The sequence below is a fragment of the Heloderma suspectum genome, chromosome 10, assembly GCF_057233095.1.
Source record: "Heloderma suspectum isolate Gila_16-S chromosome 10, 16-S_ref, whole genome shotgun sequence".
NCBI lineage: Eukaryota > Metazoa > Chordata > Lepidosauria > Squamata > Helodermatidae > Heloderma > Heloderma suspectum.
The window spans coordinates 19181602-19202822 of NC_139467.1; the positions used below are offsets into that span (position 1 = coordinate 19181602).

General features: G+C 48.0%; 1 protein-coding gene across 3 annotated transcripts in view; it reads left to right on the forward strand.

The window, feature by feature from the left end:
- The window catches only part of GRAMD1A (GRAM domain containing 1A), a 49993-nt gene extending 29828 nt beyond the window's left edge, over positions 1 to 20165 (forward strand). The window contains exons 8-19 of one of the 3 annotated variants that reach the window (XM_084815403.1): positions 169 to 284; positions 1315 to 1468; positions 5132 to 5327; positions 5442 to 5585; positions 7544 to 7662; positions 7963 to 8105; positions 9141 to 9244; positions 9872 to 10057; positions 10178 to 10265; positions 14402 to 14509; positions 16197 to 16317; positions 18411 to 20165. In XM_084815403.1, the coding sequence (XP_084671529.1) occupies positions 169 to 284; positions 1315 to 1468; positions 5132 to 5327; positions 5442 to 5585; positions 7544 to 7662; positions 7963 to 8105; positions 9141 to 9244; positions 9872 to 10057; positions 10178 to 10265; positions 14402 to 14509; positions 16197 to 16317; positions 18411 to 18479 (1548 nt within the window). In that variant the 3' untranslated portion in view covers positions 18480 to 20165. Of the gene's footprint in view, positions 1 to 168; positions 285 to 1314; positions 1469 to 5131; positions 5586 to 7543; positions 7663 to 7962; positions 8106 to 9140; positions 9245 to 9871; positions 10058 to 10177; positions 10266 to 14401; positions 14510 to 16193; positions 16318 to 18410 lie in introns of all 3 variants that reach the window. The other 2 variants (XM_084815402.1, XM_084815401.1) reach the window with 2 other exon arrangements.
- Positions 20166 to 21221: the final 1056 nt, after the last annotated feature.

A 21221-nucleotide genomic window follows, 5' to 3' on the forward strand; every position in this document is an offset into this window, starting at 1 on the left:
AAGTGGAATCTGGCCCTTGGGCTGAAAGAGGTTCTGCACCCCTGGTGTATGTGTATCTCTGTGTCAAGAGTAAACAAATAAACCTGGACTGATCATCCCAGCTCTTCAGCTGCGGTGCCTCATTCCTGTTTTATTCTGATCCCATGTTTCCCCCCCTTCCCTCCCCAGACATTGTCTCCCCGCGAGCTCTGGCACATTGTCCACCAGTGCTATGGTTCCGAACTCGGCCTCACCAGCGAGGACGATGATTATGTCTCTCCCGTCGATGAGATCAATGGCTTGGGGTGAGCACACACTGCCCTGCAGACACCCTAATACCTTGCTGAGGCCTGTACTGCAAAAATAAGAGCGCCAGGGGCTAGAGGGATATACAGAGCAGCATTTTACTGAGCCAGACCTGTGGGTGCATCTAGCATCCGGTGCGACACAGTGCATCTAGGTTTTCTACGCAAGGCCTCATCCATGCCTGAAGAGTTGTGCTCCATCACCATGCAGCCTGTGCTCCCTGCAGAGGTGCCAATTCTGTGGTACTCCACAGGGAATGCAGGAAGCCTGCTTTAGGCAGGGAGCGATCAGCACAGGCTGAAGCACCCCTTCCAGGCCTGAGACATTTTGCTTGTGTAGGAGTAGGGGTGGGCAAGTTCAGAGGGCTTGGGGGTCCCTTTTGCACCCTTCCAGACAGCTCTGCAGGCTGCACTCTTGCCAGCGTGCTGGCAAATTTGGTGGTAGCAAAACCCCTGGTGGCTTGCTGCCGAAATTTGGTGGCAAACTGCTACAGAGGTGTAAAATGGACACATTTAGCTGCATTACCCTTCTGTAGTGGTTTGCCACTGAACGTTGGTGGTAACTCACCAGTTTTTTACAGAGGTGAATTTCGGCAGCGGGAGGCGGTGGGGGCAGGTGCCATGTGTTGCCCACCCTTGCCCAGGAGGCTGTTTTGCGTGATCCAAAAGCCACACTCTGGGGTGTCTTGCACTGTCACAGATGATGCTGGAGTGCAACTCTTGAACCATGTGGCCCCTCACACGATAGGTTGTACACCAGTGTCTCGTGTGACAGTGGATGGAGTCCTGGGCCTGTACCTCTCAGCTTTCTCACTGCTTTACTGGCATTCCAGAAAATGTTGATGTTTCTTGTGCACCTCGCATGTCAAGACTTTGGGGATCAGCAGTGCTGACTCAGCTGAAATTGCTGCTAAGTTGATTGGGGACGGGGTGCACTGCCAAATTCTGCCTCCTTCTTATATTTGCCTGGCTGGTCTGGGGTTTCCTTTTCACCCTCCCTCCTCCTTGTCTCGGCTCTCATTCCCAACAGGAGCACCAAAGAGATTGGGGACGTCATCGACCTGAGTGACTTGACTTCCCGCTGCAGCACAGAGCTCAAGCTGGACACCAGCCCCCTACTTGATAAAAGGGACACCAGTCAGAGCATCAACTCACTGGCCAGCAGCAGTGATGGGACCACCTCAGTGAGTACAGTGGGCTTCTGATGAGGGGTTTGAATTCTGTGCAGGCCATCTCCCAGATTTTGCCGCCCATACATACCAAATGTCCTGCAGCTGGAATAAACAATGCAAAATAGGCTAAATTGCATAGGCTTACTTGCTTTGCATACTTTTCTTCTCCCGTTCCTGGAATGTTACTTGCAGTAATCCTTTTTGTCTGTGACGGACGCAGGGGTGTCTGGTGGACTGCCAGAAATGGCTTGGCAGGCCGAACTTATTGAACCCCTGTTTTAGGTATTCTGAAATGAATGCAAATGAAATATTTTGAAAACTCCTCTAAGTTAAATACTAAGGATACACACACACACACACACACACACACACACACACTGGGTTCAGTTGCAGCATTGGTTGTCCCCCATCCCGGCATGTGCTGGTTGCACAACTGGGATTACCTTAATTACCCGCTCTGTCCGGGTTGCCGGGTTGTCTGACCCTGGCGCGCAGCGTCACCATGGTGACTTTTTACATACCCTATAACCCCTACTGCAAGCCATGGGTTGTAGGGTGGGTGAAAAGTCACCATAGACACACCGTGCGTTGGGTTCGGATGATATGGCAATGTGTGATGCAGCACAGGTAATTGGGGCAATCTTGGTAACACAACTGGCATGTGCGGGGGCAGGAGAAACCACCAATGCTGCATTGTTTCCCCCTCTGATTGTCTGAACACCCAAACAGAGAGAGAGTAACATTATAGTTACAATCAGCCACAAAAAGAAAAACAAACATATTTTACCATATAATTTCTTTACCTTATTGAATGTATCCAAAAGATGTACAAACCTCAAAACCAAGAAAAGGTGAAAAAGAGCCAAGTGAAGGAAAGTGGGAAGTTTCCCCACTATTTAAAGTAACAAGATCTCCAGAAAAGGAGTACAAATTAATTCAAATTGATGGATTTTATCTCTCTTAATAAAAGCATTTTTCTCTTGCTGCCAAAACAGATAAACATTTCAATTCAGCTTTGAAGATCTAGAGTATTATTAGATTTCTAGCCTTGAAAGATTGCTTTTTTAGCAGCCAAAAAAAGCTCTCTGTATCTGTAATTGTTGTGGTTTAGTCAAGCCTCACACAACTGGGAAATGTCCAAGAATAACACCCAGAGCTCTAGAATGAAGCTGACATATCTAAACACCTCTTGCTAAAATGGTTGTATGATTCTGCATTCTGACAATATACAAAGAAGAGGTTGTTTATGAAAAATTACAGATCTACAGTGCAATCCTGTACATGTCTACTCAGAAGTAAGTCCTACTGAGTTCAATGGGGCTTACTCCCAGTAAAGTGGATATAGGATTGCAGCCTTAAACTGCCTCAGTACTCATTCTTTCCCAGCAAAAGGAACTGAATAAGGAACCTCTACCAAAGAATAGTCAGCACCTTGAACAAAGTACAATTCCCAGGGTTCTTCGAGTGAAGCCATGAGAATTAAATTGGTGTAAAACTGACATGTGTTTGTAGTGTAAACATGCTTTAAGCTTCTTTAAGGAAAATGACTCATGTGTTACCAGGTGCTTTTCAGAGGAGATGGCTATCTCAGTCTGTTATGCCAAACACCAAAAAGAGTCTTGTGGCACCTTAAAGACAGCAGAGTTATTGTGTCGTGAACTAGAGACCACTTTATCAGATGCCACAGTAACACTGTTAGTCAAAATACCACCACCCCTCTTTTAGCAGTCCTGATATGTATGTATATATAGAGAGAGAAAGAGAGAGAGAGAGAGAGAGAGAGAGCGCGCACAAAAGAAAAGTGATTGTAAGGATTCAATTTGCTTATTAGATGAAGTGCAACCTGCAACAAAATGTTGCAGTATGAAGTGCTCCTGCTCCAAGCTTCAGCCAACCCACCCGCCAGTCATGTCCTGTTCTGGGATAGTTCATTCCATTGCCTCTTCATCTGGCTTTCTGTTGTTGTTTTCCCCTCCAACTGTTAGCCTGCACTCTGTGACCACTGAACATGTTAAGTACCTTACTGGGCTGTTTTGGTTCCTTCCCTTTGGGTGTGGGTGTGTGTTTTTAACGTATGTCTGCAAACCTTGGGGCTTCCCCAGGCCTGCTGATTCCTCCCGCTTGTGTGTGGATGTTGTTGTTTTGGGTGCATAAGGATAGGTACTCAGAGAATAAGTTCACTATTCATAAATAGGATTACACAATCCATGGTGGATTTACAGTTGTACAGAGACCTAAACCCATGGGAGTAGAGCAGGGGTGAGCAATTAGTAGTCCAGATGTTTTGGCCTACAACTCCCATTATCCCTCACCATTGGCTATGCTGGCTAGGGCTGATGGGAGTTGTAGGCCAAAATATCTGGAGGGCCACAAGTTGCCCACACAGAGGAAGGGAAGATGAATCCAAGGGAGATCCAGATTGGAATGGGGACCAGAGCAGAATGAGCAGGTGGAGGGTGTACAGGAAGAGGATGTAACTGCCAGTCAAGCACCAGAAGTGGGAAAGGAAGCTGGGGGAGAGCTCAGTACATCAAATATACTACATTCCCATTGCATTCCATTGCATGACACAAAATTGGGCGGGATAGCTAATACTTTGGAAGACAGAAACAAAATTCAAAGTGATCTTGATAGACTGGAGTTCTGGGCAGAAAACAACAGAATGACATTTAATAGGAATAAATGCCAAGTTCTGCACCTAGGAAAAAGAAACCAAATGCACAGTTACAAGATGGGGGATACGTGGCTCAGCAACACTACAGGTGAGAAGGATCTTGGAATTGTTGTCGATCACAAGCTGAATATGAGCCAACAATGTGATGTGGCTGCAAAAAAGGCCAATGCTCTTTTGGGCTGCATTAATAGAAGCATAGCTTCCAAATCCTGGGAAGTACTAGTTTCCCTCTACTCAGCACTGGTTAGGCCTCATCTGGAGTACTGTGTCCAGTTCTGGGCACCACACTTGAAGAAGGATGCAGACAAACTGGAGAGGGTTCAGAGGAGGGCAACAAAGATGATCAGGGGACTGGAAACAAAGCCCTGTGAAGACAGACTGAAAGAACTGGGTATATTTAGCCTTGAGAAGAGAAGACTGAGGGGAGATAGGATAGCGCTCTTCAAGTACTTGAAAGGTTGTCACAGACAAGAAGGCCAGGATCTCTTCTCGATCATCCCAGAGTGCAGGACACGGAATCATGGGCTCAAGTTCCAGGAAGCCAGATTCCGGCTGAACATCAGGAAAAACTTCCTGACTGTTAGAACAATACGACAATGGAACCAATTACCTAGGGGGGTAGTGGGCTCTCCCACACTGGTGGCGGTCAAGACGAGGCTGGACAGCCATCTGTCAGGGATGCTCTGACTTGGATTCCTGCATTGAGCAGGGGGTTGGACTCGATGGCCTTGTAGGCCCCTTCCAACCCTACTATTCTATGATTCTGTGTCATCTGTCAGATATTGGTTTCTAGTATATGCTGGTGTGCTATCAAAATACTATCAAATGCTGGCTGCTACAGGTTTGGATGTTGAATGTTGGTGCTGGATTTCCAGTGTTAACCAAATGTTCTCACATCTAGAGAATACTTGGGAAAATATTTGCTGTCAATGTTTGCTGAGGAAACCAAAGTCTGTTCAGCTGAAAGGTGAAGCTAATGCTGCCTGTTCACTTCCCTCCAGCTGGCAGAGGACCCAGATGAGAACACTGACAGCCAAGTGGATGCCTCGTCCAGCCACACAGTGACCTCAGTGACAGAACCTCCCCAAGACGATTTGTCGCGAGGGACGCCAATCTCCCCGCTGGAGGGGGACCCCCTTCCCAGCGAGGAGCTCCCCACTGACATGAGCAATTCCTCCTCCTCCACACAAGATGAAGGTGAGGGCAGCCCCCATCCTGCTCCAACCATTAAACCCGCTCCCCTCCCAAATCTTGGACTAGAAGCTAGACATCCTGCCCTGCAGCCACCTGCTCTTCCTCTTTCTCCTCAAGCCGAGGTGGACGCCTTCTTTTCGGATTTGCCAGGCCGGCTGCTCATTAACGCCGTCTATCATGTTGGGGCCGAGAGGCTGCAGCAGATGCTTTTCAGTGACTCCCAGTTTATACATGGCTTTTTGGACCAGCGCAAGTTCACAGGTAAGGGAGACTGCCCCCGCCCCCAACCTCAGCCTCCTCTGGAGTTCAGGAGCAGAGGTCAGACCAGTGTTTAAGTTGCAAAATGCTGGGACACCTCTGATTTCCATCATTCTGTGTAGCTTAGACCAAAATCCATTTGTTCCCTTGCAAAAGCACTGTGATTTTGCCACCGCGTTCCTGTGGCAAATTCAGCGTCAGCGCGAGTAGGGTGTGGCCGAAAGGAGTTATTGGGGGGGGGGCAATGCGACCCTCAGAAGTTGCCCAGCCCTGCCTGAAAGACTTCACACATTTGTTATGGCATAAGCTTTTGTAGACTATGGTCCACTTCATCAGTTTCATGAAATGTTTCATGAGTTACAAGTATATATACACATGTTGTTGGGGAGGGGGCGGGGGGAACTGTAAACAGCGAGGTCAGGGGGCATTGAAATGCAGCAGGTAGAGACAGTGACAAATACTTTATTAACAGTGGCCAGAGAACAATTGGGTGATAACGCAGGCGTCCTTGCAATGGTGATCTGATTAACATATGTAGTGTGATAAACAACCTTTGTCCCTTTTCAAGCTCGGGAGATAGAGTTGAACCTCTTGATTCATTGTAGTTCAGGTATTTCTCATTGCGGTCTTCAACAAAGTGGGAATTGACATCACGGGAAGTGTTTCTTACTCTTTTTTACTTAAAACATTTTTATACTGACCTTTGTCCTTCTTGGATTTCAGGGCATTTTCAGGGGTGTAATAATCAATTATCAAAACTCAAATATAATAATAAAACAGTGAATACAATCCAGTAAAAAATTAACTTATGACATTGAAATGTCTGGGTAAACAAAAACATTTTCTCCTGGGAAAGATTTCAGAGTTGGCACCTGGCGAACTTCTCTAGGAGGGTTGTTCCACAAGTGAGGCGTCAGTGTTGAAAAAGCCCTCTCTCTTCTTGCTGAATATTGTACCTCTGATAAAGCCAAAGGAGGGCTTCAGCACGGGCAGATTGATATGGGAAGAGGCGTTCCTTCAGCTATTTAGGTCCCAAGCCATTTAGAGCTTTAGAGCAGCGATGGGCAAATTGTGGCCCATCTCTTATCAGTTGTAGGAAGTTGTAGGTTAAATTATCTGGAGGGCGACAAGTTGCCCACCCCTGCTCTAAAACTCTAAAGAGGTAAGTAGCAGCACCTTGAATTGGGCCAGGAAGCGAACAGGGAGCCAGGGAAGTTCTTTCTGCTAGTTGTTACATGCATAAACCTGGCTGTAGCAGTCAGCAATCTGGTGGCTGCACTCTGTACTAACTGACACTTCTGAGTTGTCTTCAAGAGCAGCCCCATGTATAACACGTTGTTTTTGTACTGTGTCGCAAGATGCCTTGAGTAGTTTTGCTTAAAAATATGCAAACAGAAAGGTGGGATAGATTCCCCCCCCCCCCTAATAAATGAAGGATTGAACGGATGAAGACAAAAATGACCTTGGAGACAAAAATGACACGTCTGCAGTGATGTTAAACTTCTGTCTGTGGTGGTGGTGCTGCTGTTTTCAGAGAGAAGTAGTGCAACATCATGTGTGTGTGAACAAGTAGCAGGTTGTGGTTTTGGTTTCTGTCTGGAAGGAAATGCATTTGGCGGGCATGAGATTACTTGCCCGTTTCAAACGTTTAACTGGACCTTTGAATACAGAGCAGATAGCGATACTTCAAAGCAGCCTTTCCGTGTTGGACTACAATGCCCATCATCCCCATCCAGAATAGGCATGCTGGCTGGAGATGATGGGCATTGCTGTCCATCATATCTGGAGGGGATCTGCTTAGGGAAGGGTGCTTTAAAAATCATGCGCTGCATGATTTGTTTGTTTGAAAACCATTTACTGGCCACTTTTTTCATATTATTTCTAAAAGCGCAATAACCAAGGAGTTCCTCTATCACCGTCTCCTCCTCATAATGTCCCCCTTTCTCTTTCACTTCCCCCAGATGTGACGCTGACTTCTTGGACTGGAGACAACAAGTGCCACCAAAGCCGTGTCATCTCCTACACCATCCCCATCAACAACCCACTGGGCCCCAAAGTGGCAGCTGTGGTGGAGACCCAGGTGTGTGGATGGGCAGTGTTAAAAAATAAGATGGGGGGGTGGATGAGGGGCAGATATGGCACGGGCCGCACCATGTTATAGTGAGCTGGCTGGACCCATACAGGCCTTTCAGGAAACTGCTGTCCTTGGAACTTTTGATCAAATAATCTGATGGGCATAAGACGAGTCAATACTGGCAGATGGTATTGGCCAGCAATGGGTGGCAATGATGTGTGCAGGGGTGTGTGTGTCTGTGTGTATGTGTAAGTACAGAACTCGGACTTCTCTCACTCTTCTCTCTCCTCTGTACTCAACTGTCAGACTCTGTTCCGTGCCAGTTCCAAGAGTGGGGGCTGTGTGGTTGACTCAGAAGTGATCACACAGGGCATCCCCTACCAGGACTACTTCTACACAGCGCATCGATACTGCATCACAGCTGTGGCCAAGAGCAAGGCCCGACTCAGGTAGTGGTTCTTGCATCTTCTTCTCCACAACTTAAGGCAGCACCGTACTGGAGAAAAAGGCAGGGTGGTTTACTCTCTATTTTCCTCTTGGCACCAAACCCTGTTAGTCTCTTGCAGCAAAACCAGCAAAAATCCTGTGATGCCATAAAAATTAGCACATTGATTATGGCCCGAGCCATTGTAGGCAGGTGTGCATTTCATTGGATGCGTTTCCCCCACTCTCGTTTGGCTGAGCAGCCTTCAGAGGGCACCACAGTTGTTTTTAGTTGTAGAGTAGATCTTCCCCATCCCCTAGCCCTATTTCCCTGCCACAGCTGGCCCTGCAGTCAGGATTGCTGCTATTAATCAGACTGAAGTGTTTATTATGACTGAAAGAACAGGGAAAGAAAAGGCACTTCAGTGCTGTACAGCTTGCTCTAAGGCACTTTGAAACAGAAGGGACTGCTGGCTGATGCATTAACTCCCATCATCCTTAGCCATTGGCCATGTTGGCTGGGGCTTATGGGAGTTGTAGTCGAGAGTATCGGGAGACACTGAGGTTGGGAAACCTGCATGAACCGCTCAGGAGGTAGAATACATTGCCGCTGAAGGAACATCCGTGGTTGCTGCACAAGCAATGCAGTGCAGAGGTGAAGTGATTGTACAGTGAGCAATTGTGTTACAAGGGGGAGTGGGAGCCAAACATACCTAGTAAGCTACAAACCTTCCCCTATACACAGGTCAACATTTTGTACCCTAGATCCCTTCTTTACATTTTTATGGTGCCCCCCAACTTTAGTCTGGCCCTGTTGCGTCTCGGGAGGAAACGTTCAAGCTCAGTGCTGATCTTGTAACTGCAGAGGATGGCAGTGAAGCAAGGCAGACTGAGCAAGCCCCAAGGGGCCCAGGCGGTTCTGGTCCAAACACATAATGAAGTCCAGTGTCCCTTCCACCCGTTGTGGAAATAGGTTTTCTCCAAGCAGTACTTCCCTGGAATTCTTTGGAACACAGAGAGGCTTCATCTCACCCACCTGGGGCAATCTGTCCCTGTTACAGAGTCTCCTCTGAAATCCGGTACCGGAAGCAGCCATGGAACCTAGTGAAGGCGCTCATTGAAAAAAACGCTTGGAGCGGTGTCGAAGACTACTTCCAACACTTGGGTAGGTGGAGCAGCGGGCACAGCCACCGCATAGCACCCCTGCCTTGGAGCAGTGCTGTCAGAGGCCAGGATCCCTTCTTGCCCTTCCTTGCATGGGCGTCATACACTCCCCCAGTGACAGGGATTCTGGCATGATTTTTATCCGTGGGTCTGAATGATTGAACTGTACAAATGTGTGGGATGGGACAAGGGTGTGCATGTTTTGGAGGAGGGGAGGAGTGTATATATCGCAGAGGTGTTGAACCTGTTTCAGTCTGAGGGCCAAATTCCATTTCCGAAAAGCTCTCAGGGGCCGCATCCCAGGGATGGGCAGGTCCGAAGGCAAAGGGCAGGGCCAAAGACATAAAGGGTAGGGGTCAAAATTCCAAAACTACCAGCATATTTCAGCTTGAAGCTGTTACTGCCAGTAACTAAGCTTTAGTAGAGGCGTTTCAACCTCCTAGAATGGGGGAAAATTGCACATAAACAGGGAAACCACCCAACCATCAGTGGTCACAGGAAAGGGTGTTGTCATTTGGGGAACGCTGGAGGGCTGGATTTGGCCCCTGGACTGGAGGTTCTGCACTCCTGATATAGGGCAAGCTTTCCTGCCCCCGCCATCCCCACATCTCCCCCTTGGCTGCTGCAGAGTTGGCCCTGGTGCAGGCAGAGAAGGCCCTGCTAGAAGAGAGCTGCCACAGCAAAGAGCCACGGGGCCTGTTGTCCGGACTGCGCCGCAGGAAACGCACCCTGAGCTGGAGAGCTCCCCATGTTGAACCCCCAATCCCCACGTTAACTGATGGCGAAGGGACGACCCGCAGCATTCGGCCCTCAGGTATGCCCCCTCTGTGGGAAAGGGCGAGCTGCGGGGTGGTGAGGAAGGCTGGCTTCCCAGACTGATGGGGAACAATGGGTCCAGCAGCCTCTGACCGGGTGGCTTTCTCCTGTCTTGCAGGGAGCCTGACCTCTCGGCTTTCAGAGCAGCTGTCAGAACAAGGGCAAGGCCAGACTGTCTCCACCGTGATCCTCATCATCAGCCTGGTGTAAGGGAGATACTGGCCTGGGCAGGTGGGGTGGGGTGTTTGGAGAGGATCTAGAGCTTACTGTGAGTTGGACTGTAAAGTCCTATGCATGTTTCCTTGGAGGTGAGTCACACTGCGTTCAGTGGAACTTACTCACAGGAAAGCATACATAGGATTGCAGCCTAAGGGAGGGATTGGGAGGCCAAGGAACGGTTCAGTCCTTTGAAGAACTGGGGTAGCGGGTGAGGAACTGAGCCTGGGTGAGCTCACACTTAGCAGCAGTGGTACTATCAGGGTTGGACTTTGGGGCAGAGGTGCAGGACCCCACTCAGCAGGATGAGCAAGGGGACCCCCAAACGCAGCAGGGCTGGCTTGAAGTAACGTATATTGGCATTTGAGAAGAAGACCCCTTGTAAGACCAGAGGCTAAAACTGCCAAACTGCATTCCTGTGTTTGGAAGGAAGGATGCTGTCTCCATCTTTCAGGGCTGATGGAGTTTCTGGGAGGCAGCAGGGAGGAGAGAGCAAAGGGCAATGGAGAATGGTTGGGAGAGACAGGGGATGGGAAGCCCCTTGTGCTTCTTCTCCTTGTCTTTGTAACCATTCTTTTCAGCAGCCCGCCTCCTCCTCTGCTGCTCATGGTACCCTAAGGGCCGAATTGCACAATACATTAAATATGTCGCTGCCACTGGGAACAGGACATGTGCACCAACTTTCCACCCACCCAGCTCATCATGTTTAAGACAACATAATCATGTCTGGATGTCGCACCATTCTGTGTTTTTCTGCCCCGTGCCACATATCGTAGGCTGTTGTTAGCAGGGTGTGTGTACATGTGAGGGGAACATGAAATTTTGTGACATCAGGGCACGGGTAAGTTATCCTAGATGTTATCAGTGGGGTGCGAGATTAAAACATACCATTGTCATTTTAAAACACCATTGTCATACACATTTCTTGTATAGGGCACTTCTGACCTGACATACCAGGTGACACTTGGTCCACCACTTTATTCCCTGTGTCATGAAGTGTGTGTGCGTGTGGTGGTGGGGGAACCATATTTCTGTGGTAGGGCACATGCATTGCATGCAGGAGATCCCAGCTTCAATCCCCAGCATCTCCAGTTTAAAATGATCAGGTAGCAGGAGAAGTCTTGTTTCTAGACCCTAGAGAGATGCTGCTAGTCAAAGTAAACAGTACTGGGACTAGATCAGGGATGGGCAGCTTGCAGCCCTCCAGATGTTTTGGCCTACAACTCCCATCATTCCTCACCATTGGCTATGCTGGCTAGGGCTGATAGGAGTTGTAGGCCGAAACATCTGGAGGGCCATGAGTTGCCCACCCCAGGCTAGATGGACAAATAGTCCCACCCCAGTCTAACACAGCTTCCTATGTTCCTAGTGGCTATTAATGGCTACTGGTCGTGATCATTGTATATTAGCTCTAATATCTGAATAGCAGTTGCTGGGGAACACAAGCGGGAGGGTGCTGTTGTACTCATGTCCTGCTTAGGCTTCGGCTATTGGGTGGTATATAAATGAAATAAATAAATATGGGTTTCCCATTGGGGCATCTGGTTGGCCACTGTGAGAACAGAATGCTGGACTAGACAGGCCTTGGATCTGATCCAAGATGGCCATTATGTTCCTAAAACCCACTTTCCCCAATCTACTTCCATATGTCAGGCCACTGTTAAGATGGCGCAGGAGTAGGTTCAGCAACCTTGCTTGTTTTAAAAGCAGAAAAAGGATTGGGAAGGGAGCCAGTTTGAACAGGATCCTGTGCTTATTTTCAGGGGTGGGGGTGGCTGGAAGCACGACCAAAGCTTCACACGTCTCTTTCTTTCCTTCTTCCACTTCTGCCTCCGCACAGGATCTGTGTGAGGTACTGTATGCAAATTATCACTCTCTGCTGACCATGCTTCCACCTTGGGCACCCTTTGGACCTCTGTCCCTAACCTAACCCCATCCTACACTGATCCTGCTGTTTATTTAGACGCCATCCCTCCCTGCCTTGGTCACTTGCAGATCCCATCCTGCCTCTCTCCCTTTCCCTCTAAACCAGTCACAAGCAGTTTATTAACACTGACTTCTTGATTAGCCATCGTGGTCCCTGCCATCACAACCATCTCTTCCCTCTTCCTTAGCCTGTTGTTGTCGTTCTGCTCCTGATGCCCTCCACTTCGCCCCCCACCACTGTGCTCTGCTTGCCATTTCCCTTAATGGTTGTCCCATACTCAAAAGCTATGACATGCTGTGCACTAAAAGAACAGCAAAAAGAAAATGCAATTCTGTAGCTGCCAAGTAGACTGAGTCCTTTATCCTGGGTGAAGTGCACAAATCCACACAAGGTTTCCCTATTTTTGCCTCATTTAATCCACTCCTCAGAGTCATGGAGAGGGACAAAGTGCTACATGGGGTGCTACTGTCCCATCCCTGATGGCTGGGTGGTTTACTCTGCCCCAGTCTGACCTCATCCCTTTGGCTTCTGACGTTTCACCTGTCACTGCCTGCACATTTTGAAAGCTTACAATCTGAGCCATTAGGGCTAGAAACTTCCAGAAAGAAAGGAAGGAAGGAAGGAAGGAAGGAAGGCAGGCAGGCAGGAAGGAAGGAAGGAATCTGTCTCAGGAGTCTGAATTTTGCATCCAGTAACCACTTCAGTACTAGTGCAAAATTGTGGACTGCACACAGTTGCACTCTGTCTAAATGTACCTATCCTTCAGCTCAGGTTAAGCTCACATATTGCATTTGCAACACAATTCATGTCTTTTCTATATTTCCATTGCTTCCACCACTGGATAACTTGAGTGTGATGCTGCTAAGGTGGAGGGGGCCATCGCAGATTGTCTCTGGTCGCATCAGGCAGTTTCCTCATCATGGTAGCGATGATGGGCTTGCTACCGGTTAAGCTAAATGGCATGAACCTATCCTCTTTGTTCCCCACCCATTCTCATTCCCATCTGTGCTCATTCCTGTGTTTACTCTCTTTAAATACAGTGTTCCGATGAGCAACATGCTACTGAAATTCCACAGGGAGATGTCAGATGTTCGTATCATCCAGTCAGTGCAGAGCGCGCTAATAGGCAGTCATGCCTTGTACTTTTAATGTTGCGAGGGCAGGGGGGTGAGGAGCTGTAAAGCGTGGTGCATTCCTAGCGCTGAACATGGCTGAGTGATATCACGTGGCCCAAACTCAGGACTTTTGTTTGGGAAAAGGTTGCTGTTGGGGAGGAGTCATAGCTGAACACATGCTTGGCCTGTAGAAGATCTCAGGTTTGATCCCCAGCATCTCCGCTGAACAGGATCAAGGTGATGGGGAAGGCCCCTGCCCGAGAACCCTGAAAGTTGCTGCTGGTGGACGTAGACCAGCCTTCCCCAACCGGGTGCCGTCCAGATGTGTTGGACTGCAACTCCCAGCATGCCTAGGGGGAGAGTTCCCAGGCCCTCTAATGTATGTCCAACTTAACACTATCCAGTCACTTGGTGGGGCAATGAAATATGATTCCAGGTGATGAAGGGGCTAGATTTTACCAAACTTCAGTACTGGATAACAAATAGGGTTTGTAGTATGATGGCAAATCAAACCCTCCTTATATGGGTCACTGTAACCTGTCCTTGAAAATGGACTATTTTCTTATAGGAAAATTCCTATAAGAAATTCCCAAACAGTTGGTTTATGTGGGTCCAGTAAGAAGCCTGGATGGCTACAGACAAGCATCTCGCCATGTCGATTTATCAAGGTGGCACATTTATTTTAATGATATTAACCTTTCTGTGTAAGCCATCAGGGATTGGGGGGGAGGGTGCTTTTCCAGGTCTGTTTTTACCTGTCATAACAAAGGGTCCAAATTCAATTTCACTGATGTTGAAATGTCTCTGGGTATTTTCAATCCTAAGTATGCAATTGCCCCCGAGCACCATCTCAATTGCCATCTTAAATAACACTTTTTTTGAGAAATCAGTCCCTAATAGGCATCAGTTCTGATTTTGACCAATCTGCAGAATATCCAAAAAGTCACATGCTAGCTTTTTACTTGGAGGGATTGTTTTTTAAATATAGAAGGGCCTTCAGTGTGTGAGCCCTCCCTCTGCAGCCTGAAGTGGTACAGCCCAGGCCTGAGTGGTTGCCTCACTTTCCATTTCTGTCTCTTTACAGCCTGGTGGTTCTGGTCATCCTCAACATGATGTTGTTCTACCGGCTCTGGTCTCTGGAGCACACAGCCCGAACCTTTGAATCCTGGCAGGCGTATGCGCTCTCCAATGGGTGAGAAACTGAGAGAAGGCTGCCCCCCGACTCCTGAAAAAAAGAGAAGAACATGTGATATTTCCTTTCCTACCTTCAAAATCAGAAACATGGATTTTGGGCCCCCAAACATGCTGGCAACATTCAGTTTGAAATGAGGTGTTAGGAAGTTCAGCCTTGCTTGGATGTTTATTTTTTACATCAACTTCAGTGATGGCTTGCTGTTAATTTACAGTGCAATCCAATACATGTCTACTCAAAAGTAAATCGCATTGAATTCACTGGGGCTTACTCCCAGATAAGTATGTATAGGATTGCAGCCTTAATCTCTGTGTGCACATATGTATCAGTGAGATTCACACTTGCTCATTTGTTTTTATGAGTGATTCATTCGTTAATTTATGTCCTGCCTTTTAAGATAAAATTCTTTCCAAGATGGCTTACAATATGAGTTGAGGTGAAGGCCCAGAAAAAATTGAGATGAACAAAAATTAAAAGGTAGAAAAATACAATTTTTACCTCCAGAGAACTTTCTTATTCTTAGTGGGGAAAAATGAAGCTCTCCTCATCCTGGGAGGGGGACAGTTTGGTTTTTTCGGGTGATCACATCTCTAAATATGGTAATAAAAGCAATAGTGAAAACAATTGAACAGATGGTTGTGGAAAGCCTTGTGGAACAAAAACGGTCTTCAGAGCATGTCTAAAGATGGCTTAAAGAGAAGAGGCTTGACAGATTTCTCCAGGGAGAGAGTTCCATACTGTGGTGCCCCCCTGTAGAGGTTTTTCCCCTGGTAACCACTGCCCTGATCTTATCTAATGATGGGTCTGGAAGCAGTGCCTCTAAAGTTGATCTTAGGGCTCTGGTAGGTTCATATGGGGCATAAGTGGTCCTTCAGATAACTTGATCTTAGGCCATTTAGGACTTTAAAACTCAATACTAGCAGTTTACATTTGAGTCTACAAATAGGTTGGTAACCACTTCCAAGTGGTCCTCTGGTGAGAGCTATTCTTTATTTATTATTATATTTATATCCCGCCCTTTTTCCTCTTGCAAGGACCCCAAGGCGGCTTCCATAGACATAGTCTAATTCCATAGACTCCTCCTTTCCATTTTATCCTCACAACAACCCTGTGAGGTAGGTTAGGCTGAGAATCATTGACTGGCCCAAAGTCACTCACTGAGCTTCGTGGCCGAGTGGGGACTTGAATGCGGATCTCCCAAGTTCCGGTCCAACTCTTTACCCACTACACTATACTGGCTGGCGAGTACCAGGGTGGAGCCTTTTCTGTTGTAGCCCCTGCATCTCTGGGATATTCTCCCCAAATTTATTTGACCCCTTCCTTGTTGGCCTTTAGGTGGTCTCTAAAGACCCTGTAACTCCAGTGAGCTTTGGGAAGATTTGCTGTGCTGTAACTGTTTTGTCTGCTGACGCTATTGCAGTGTTGTTTTTATTTGCTCCTATTTTTAGCGGATGGTTTTATCTGATTTATTGATCTATGTGTGCTGTTTTAATTTTGTCCTGCTGTTGTTCCTGTGTGACCTTTAGTATTTTTAATGGCTTTTGCAAACTGCCTTGGGAGGATAATTCATCCTGAAAAGTGGCTTTAAAATGTGTTAGATAAATGGCGGGTAACTTGGAGGTGAGGGTGGCTTAGGAGACCTTTCTTGCCAACTCCAGCTCAGTGTGCTCTCCCTTCTTCCTAGCAGAAAGCTACCACAGACAGCCTCTGAATGGGCCGAGATTCTGGAGCTGCAGAAGCGGTTCCACAGCGTGGAGGTGCAGAAGTGGAAACAGATCCTCAAGGCTTCAGTGGAGCTTCTTGATGAGGTGATGCCAGTGGCTAGGGACTGTTGCAAGGCACCTGCAAAAGTTAATGCAAAGGGGAGTACAGCATGTAAACATTTAGTGGTGTAGTGGAGCCAGGGTTTGCTGGGATGCAGCGCCACCACTTTTTTATTAGCTGGAGCCTAACACCACCTTCCACTGCCCACAGAATTCCCTGTTCCCTCTGAACTTACCTGCAATTCTCACTGTAGCTGTGGGGGAAATGAATTTTCCCAGCAACCGTATATTGTTCCTTGTTGTAATGCAAAGTATTTTGAGGTGGGTTAGACTAGCATGGGCAATGAAGACCCATTAGCTTTACAAAAGCCCTGCTCCTGGTGGAGATGAAACTGCTAGAACTGGCTTGTTGATATGGATCGACACAGCTGCCGGCGTTTTTGGACTTTCCTTGGGGTGTGGCTATGGGTACTGCCATGATCAACATTTACCACTACACGACTGTGAACATTGGTCTGATGGCTGGTAACATAATGGCTGGCTTCACACAACACAACAACCCACATTCAAGGTAGAGACGGGTTGAGTGTGGGTTGTTGTTGAATCGTGGGTTGTTGTGTTGTGTGAACCCAGCTGTGCTAACAAACCATGGTTTGTTAACCACAATCAACAAAAATAACCCATGGTTTGTTGTTGGGTTGTGAACTTTGGGTTGTTTGTGCTTAACAAACCATGGTTTATTAGCATGGCTGGGTTCACACAATACAACAATCCATGGTTCAACGGCAACCCTCACTCAGCTCATACTCAGCCTTGAGTACAAGTTGTCATGTTGTGTGAACCCAATCATAGTCTCATAGAACTGGAGACTGAGAGATAAAACCTCACTGTTACGTTCTATGTACTGGGAGGAACATGGGTTCTAAAAAACGTAGAGCCAAGAGGGTATTAAGCCAAGGCTGTGTATATCCTGCGTTAAAAATATCAAAAACTGCACTAAGGTGACCTAAATTTTGGGCCAATGAACAGTCATGCCCTGTAGAACGTCTCTATTAGCATACTTGCTTTGTTTTACAAAAAGAATACTTATCCAAGTTCTGCTAGTTATGGGGAAGGGTAATGATGCAGGACATGAGACCTGTGCCCCAGAAGTACCACACCATTCTTCTGGCCCAGTGCCTCAGATTTCATCTGGCATTGACCATGGATTTTGAAGCCCATCTTCATAACTTTAAGGGCGAGAGATTTCTTTTTATTAATGGAAAAGAAAAGCGGAAATGCCCAGGAGGCTGAATTTGGGTGCCTGGTACCAATTACCCCCTTTATGCTGGTGTGGTGACAGCTTATGACCAAACTAGATGTGACACAGGGAATCATGCATAGGATCACTTGTGGCAGTTTATTCTCTCCCTTTTTAATTAAAGCACAGATACAGGGCGAGGGTGAGGCGTGATTTGGATCACAGTGCTGGGGGAAGTTTTTTTTTTTTTTTAAGCCAAGGGTGGACAGCACATGGCCCATGGGCCACGTGCAGCCCCCACTACCGCTTGGGGCAGCCCCCACTGACCCGTCACTGCCGCAGCAGTGGCAAAAGAAATGATTCATCACGGTAGCAAAACAAATGATCATTTTATCGCCAGAGTGATAAATAGATCAAACTTAGCTTATTCTCAAGCTAAATTTGACCTATTTATTGCTCTATAGCTTCTAAGCAGTAGAAAGGTCAAATTTTGCTTGAGAACAAGCGAAATTTGACTTACCAGTTTGTAGCGGTTTGCTGATTTTCAGTGGTAAATAGCCATTTCCCCACCCCCACCATCACATAGTGTGTGCAGCACCCTGGGGAGTACAATGGCGGGGGGGGGGATCTACGGGGGCAAAAATGCCCCCCCCCCACACACAGTTGTCTACCCATTCTAAGTGTCATTTTCCCAGTTGAAATCCCTCCCTCCTTGGCTGCTATTCACACCATGGCGGGGGGGAACGACAGGACGGGGGACGGACAGACACAGCAGCAGCACAGGCCTGTTAAACTCTAGCTTGGCCCTTCTAGGTCCCCACTTCCAGTCCTTCTTGCTAGTTACAACAGCCCCTTACCCAGCTGCCTCTGTGAAATAACGTCACCCTCTTTCCGTTAGATGAAAATCTCCCTCGAGAAGCTGCACCAGGGCATCACAGTGGCCGAGCCCCCCTTGGAGCCAGAGTGACACTGCAATGACTCCCCCTCTTGAGGATTTCGCTGGGCTTTGGGAGAAGATTCCGGACCCCTCTCAGAAACTGCTGCTGGATCAGTGGCGCCCAGACCCTGTGGGTGTGTGCGTGGGGGTGGGTGGGTGGGACAACACCGCTCTCCTTGCCAGAGTGTCACCTGGACTTTTTCTTCAAGAGTGCCACTAACAATGATGGATTCCCTCCTTCCTGCTCCAGGGTTCCTTTGGCCTGGGGCATCTTCTTTCTGTCTTCCCTCCCCTGCCCCCTCTGAGGGTCTCTGCAGTGACTTCAGTTTATCCCCTTCCTGTTTAAGTGCTATTTATATTCCCCACAGGACCCCAGAGAGCTTTCAACTTCTGCTATCCTGGCATCCTCTTTTCTTTTCAACTGTTGTTCGGGGGGGGGGGGAGGATTAGAGGGCGGACTTTTCTTTCAAGGTGTTGTTGGGGAGGGGGGATTCAGAGGGTAGACTCTCTCTTTCCAGCTGTTCGGAGGGTGATTTAGAAAGCAGACTCTTTTCAGTTGTTGTTGCAGGGGGGAGGAATTTAGAAGGCGGACTCTGAAGCCTGACTCTGCCTCACATGGAGGCTTCACCCAACAGCTGGGACAATGTCCCATTTCCCTCCATACTTGAGAGCAACAGAGGCCCTGAATCTCCCTCCCCCACTCTCACATGCTGCTGGTTGGGAGAAAGGAAACCAGAGCTCCCCAATGGGTTCCTTCCTTGACTTCCCCTCCTTGCTCCTCCGATCCTCGGGTTAGTCTGATGGTTTTATTAAAGGGATCTCCTCAATGACTTTACCTCTGACAGAAGGGGAAAAGGGTACGTATGGCCCTCGATACCACAGTTTTGCATGCAGAAATCATAGAGCGGGGCTAAGGCACTTTGGTTCTGTGCTCTCTGCCCATGTAGGGTTAGCCTAGGGAATGGTCAAGCCAGGGGGTGGGGGTGGGCAAGGCAGCTGGGGAAACAGCTGGGGTGTCTCTTGTCTCCTGGAACTTGCAACCACCAACATTTCCATTTACACCAGCCCCTGCATTTCCAGTTCGGGGTGGCGGTGTCATTGAGCTCAGATCTGCCCCAGTCCACACAGAAATGTACTGGACTACTGAGGTTATCCACTGTGCCCATCTCCCCTTGCTTCTTGTTTAGCACAATATAGCTGGACAGAGCTTTTGAGGGAAGATGGTACCTGGATAAACCCAAGTGCACAATGGCGGCTCCTGGGTTTTATTTATTTTTTTGCTCCTATTCCAGGGGGTGCCATGGTCCCAAACGATGAGTCTAACTTTGCTTGATTCCTCCTATGCCCGTCTCCCAGACAACAGGTGGGCCTCCCCTACCCGAAGCATAGCTGTACTGTCACTTTAAAGTGAGGTTTCACTGCCAGTCGGGGCCTGTGTGCCCTACAAATACTGCCTGAGGGGAATTGAAATCTGCCCCCTCCTGGGGAGGGGTGTGTGTCTGCCAGCCCATTGTTCTCTGTCCCCGAGAGCACTGGAGGCCCAGGTTTCTGACCCCCCCTCTTCTACCTGCCCCCCACCAAGTTTGAGGTTGTGGGGGGGGCTTTCCCCCAGTTTTGTAGCTGTGTTCAGTGTTAACGATCCTTTGTGTTCACGGTTCCACAGAGGTGCTGGGGCTTATTTATTAGGGAGAGGAATAAAGACCGTGGATCAGAGTTCGTGGTGCGTTTGTATTTTATTATTACGTTTATATCCTGCCTTTTTTCCTCTTGCAAGGAAGCCAAGGTGGCTCACATGGTCCTTGGAGTCCTCTCCATTTTATCCTCACAAAAATCCTGTGAGGTAGGAAAGGCTGAGAGTCGGCAACTAGCCCACAGTCTCAGTCCAACACTGTAACCACTACACCACACTGGCTTTCAATATATCTATGGGGAGGGAGTTTTGTAAGTGTGTCATTTGCATATGTGTACTTTACTTCTTATACCTTCCCCTTCTGTGAAGTGCTGCCACGTCAAGGTGGAGTGATTCAGATCCTGAACAACGTTGCGCATGACCACAATGTGCCAAGTCACGGAGGGCTGCACTTGAACCACTGTAGATTATATGGGGAGTGCAAAGGCCTGGAAAACAGAGGATCCCTTACAATGGCAGTAAGATAGGTGACGGGGAGGCAGTTAAGTTCACACATGAATCAGTGTCTCTGGTGAAGGATAAGGAAGACCATTCTCTCAAATCAGCCCATAAATAACTATAAAGAAAATCAGTATTATTCATTTATTATATTTCCTGCCTTCCCTCCAAAGAGCTCAAGGGGGTGTGCATGGTTCTCCCCCCACTCCCATTTTATCCTCCCAACAGCCCTGTAAGGTAGGCTAGGCTGAGAGATAGCGACTGGCCCAAAGTCACCCGGTAAGCTTTATGCCTGAGTGGTGATATGAACCTGGGTCCAAAATGATACTGCCCAAGGAAATGCACTTCTCTTGTCTTTCTCTGCAAGACTTTATACCTCTCCACTAGCCCCACCTCCATCCTCTTAACCAATGGGGGCCTGGCTTCCTCCCAGCAGGGCTGTGCGGTTTTTTTCAGATGTTTTGGGCTACACTGCCCCTGGTGGTAAGGTGGTGACACAGCTCATTTGAGACGATGGCTAAACTGATGAACCATCCATATACAGCAGGGGGAGCAATCTAGTGCAGTCCAGATGTTTTGAACTACAGATCCCATAAGCCCCAGCTAGGATGGCCAATGGTCATGGATTACAGGAATTGTGGCCC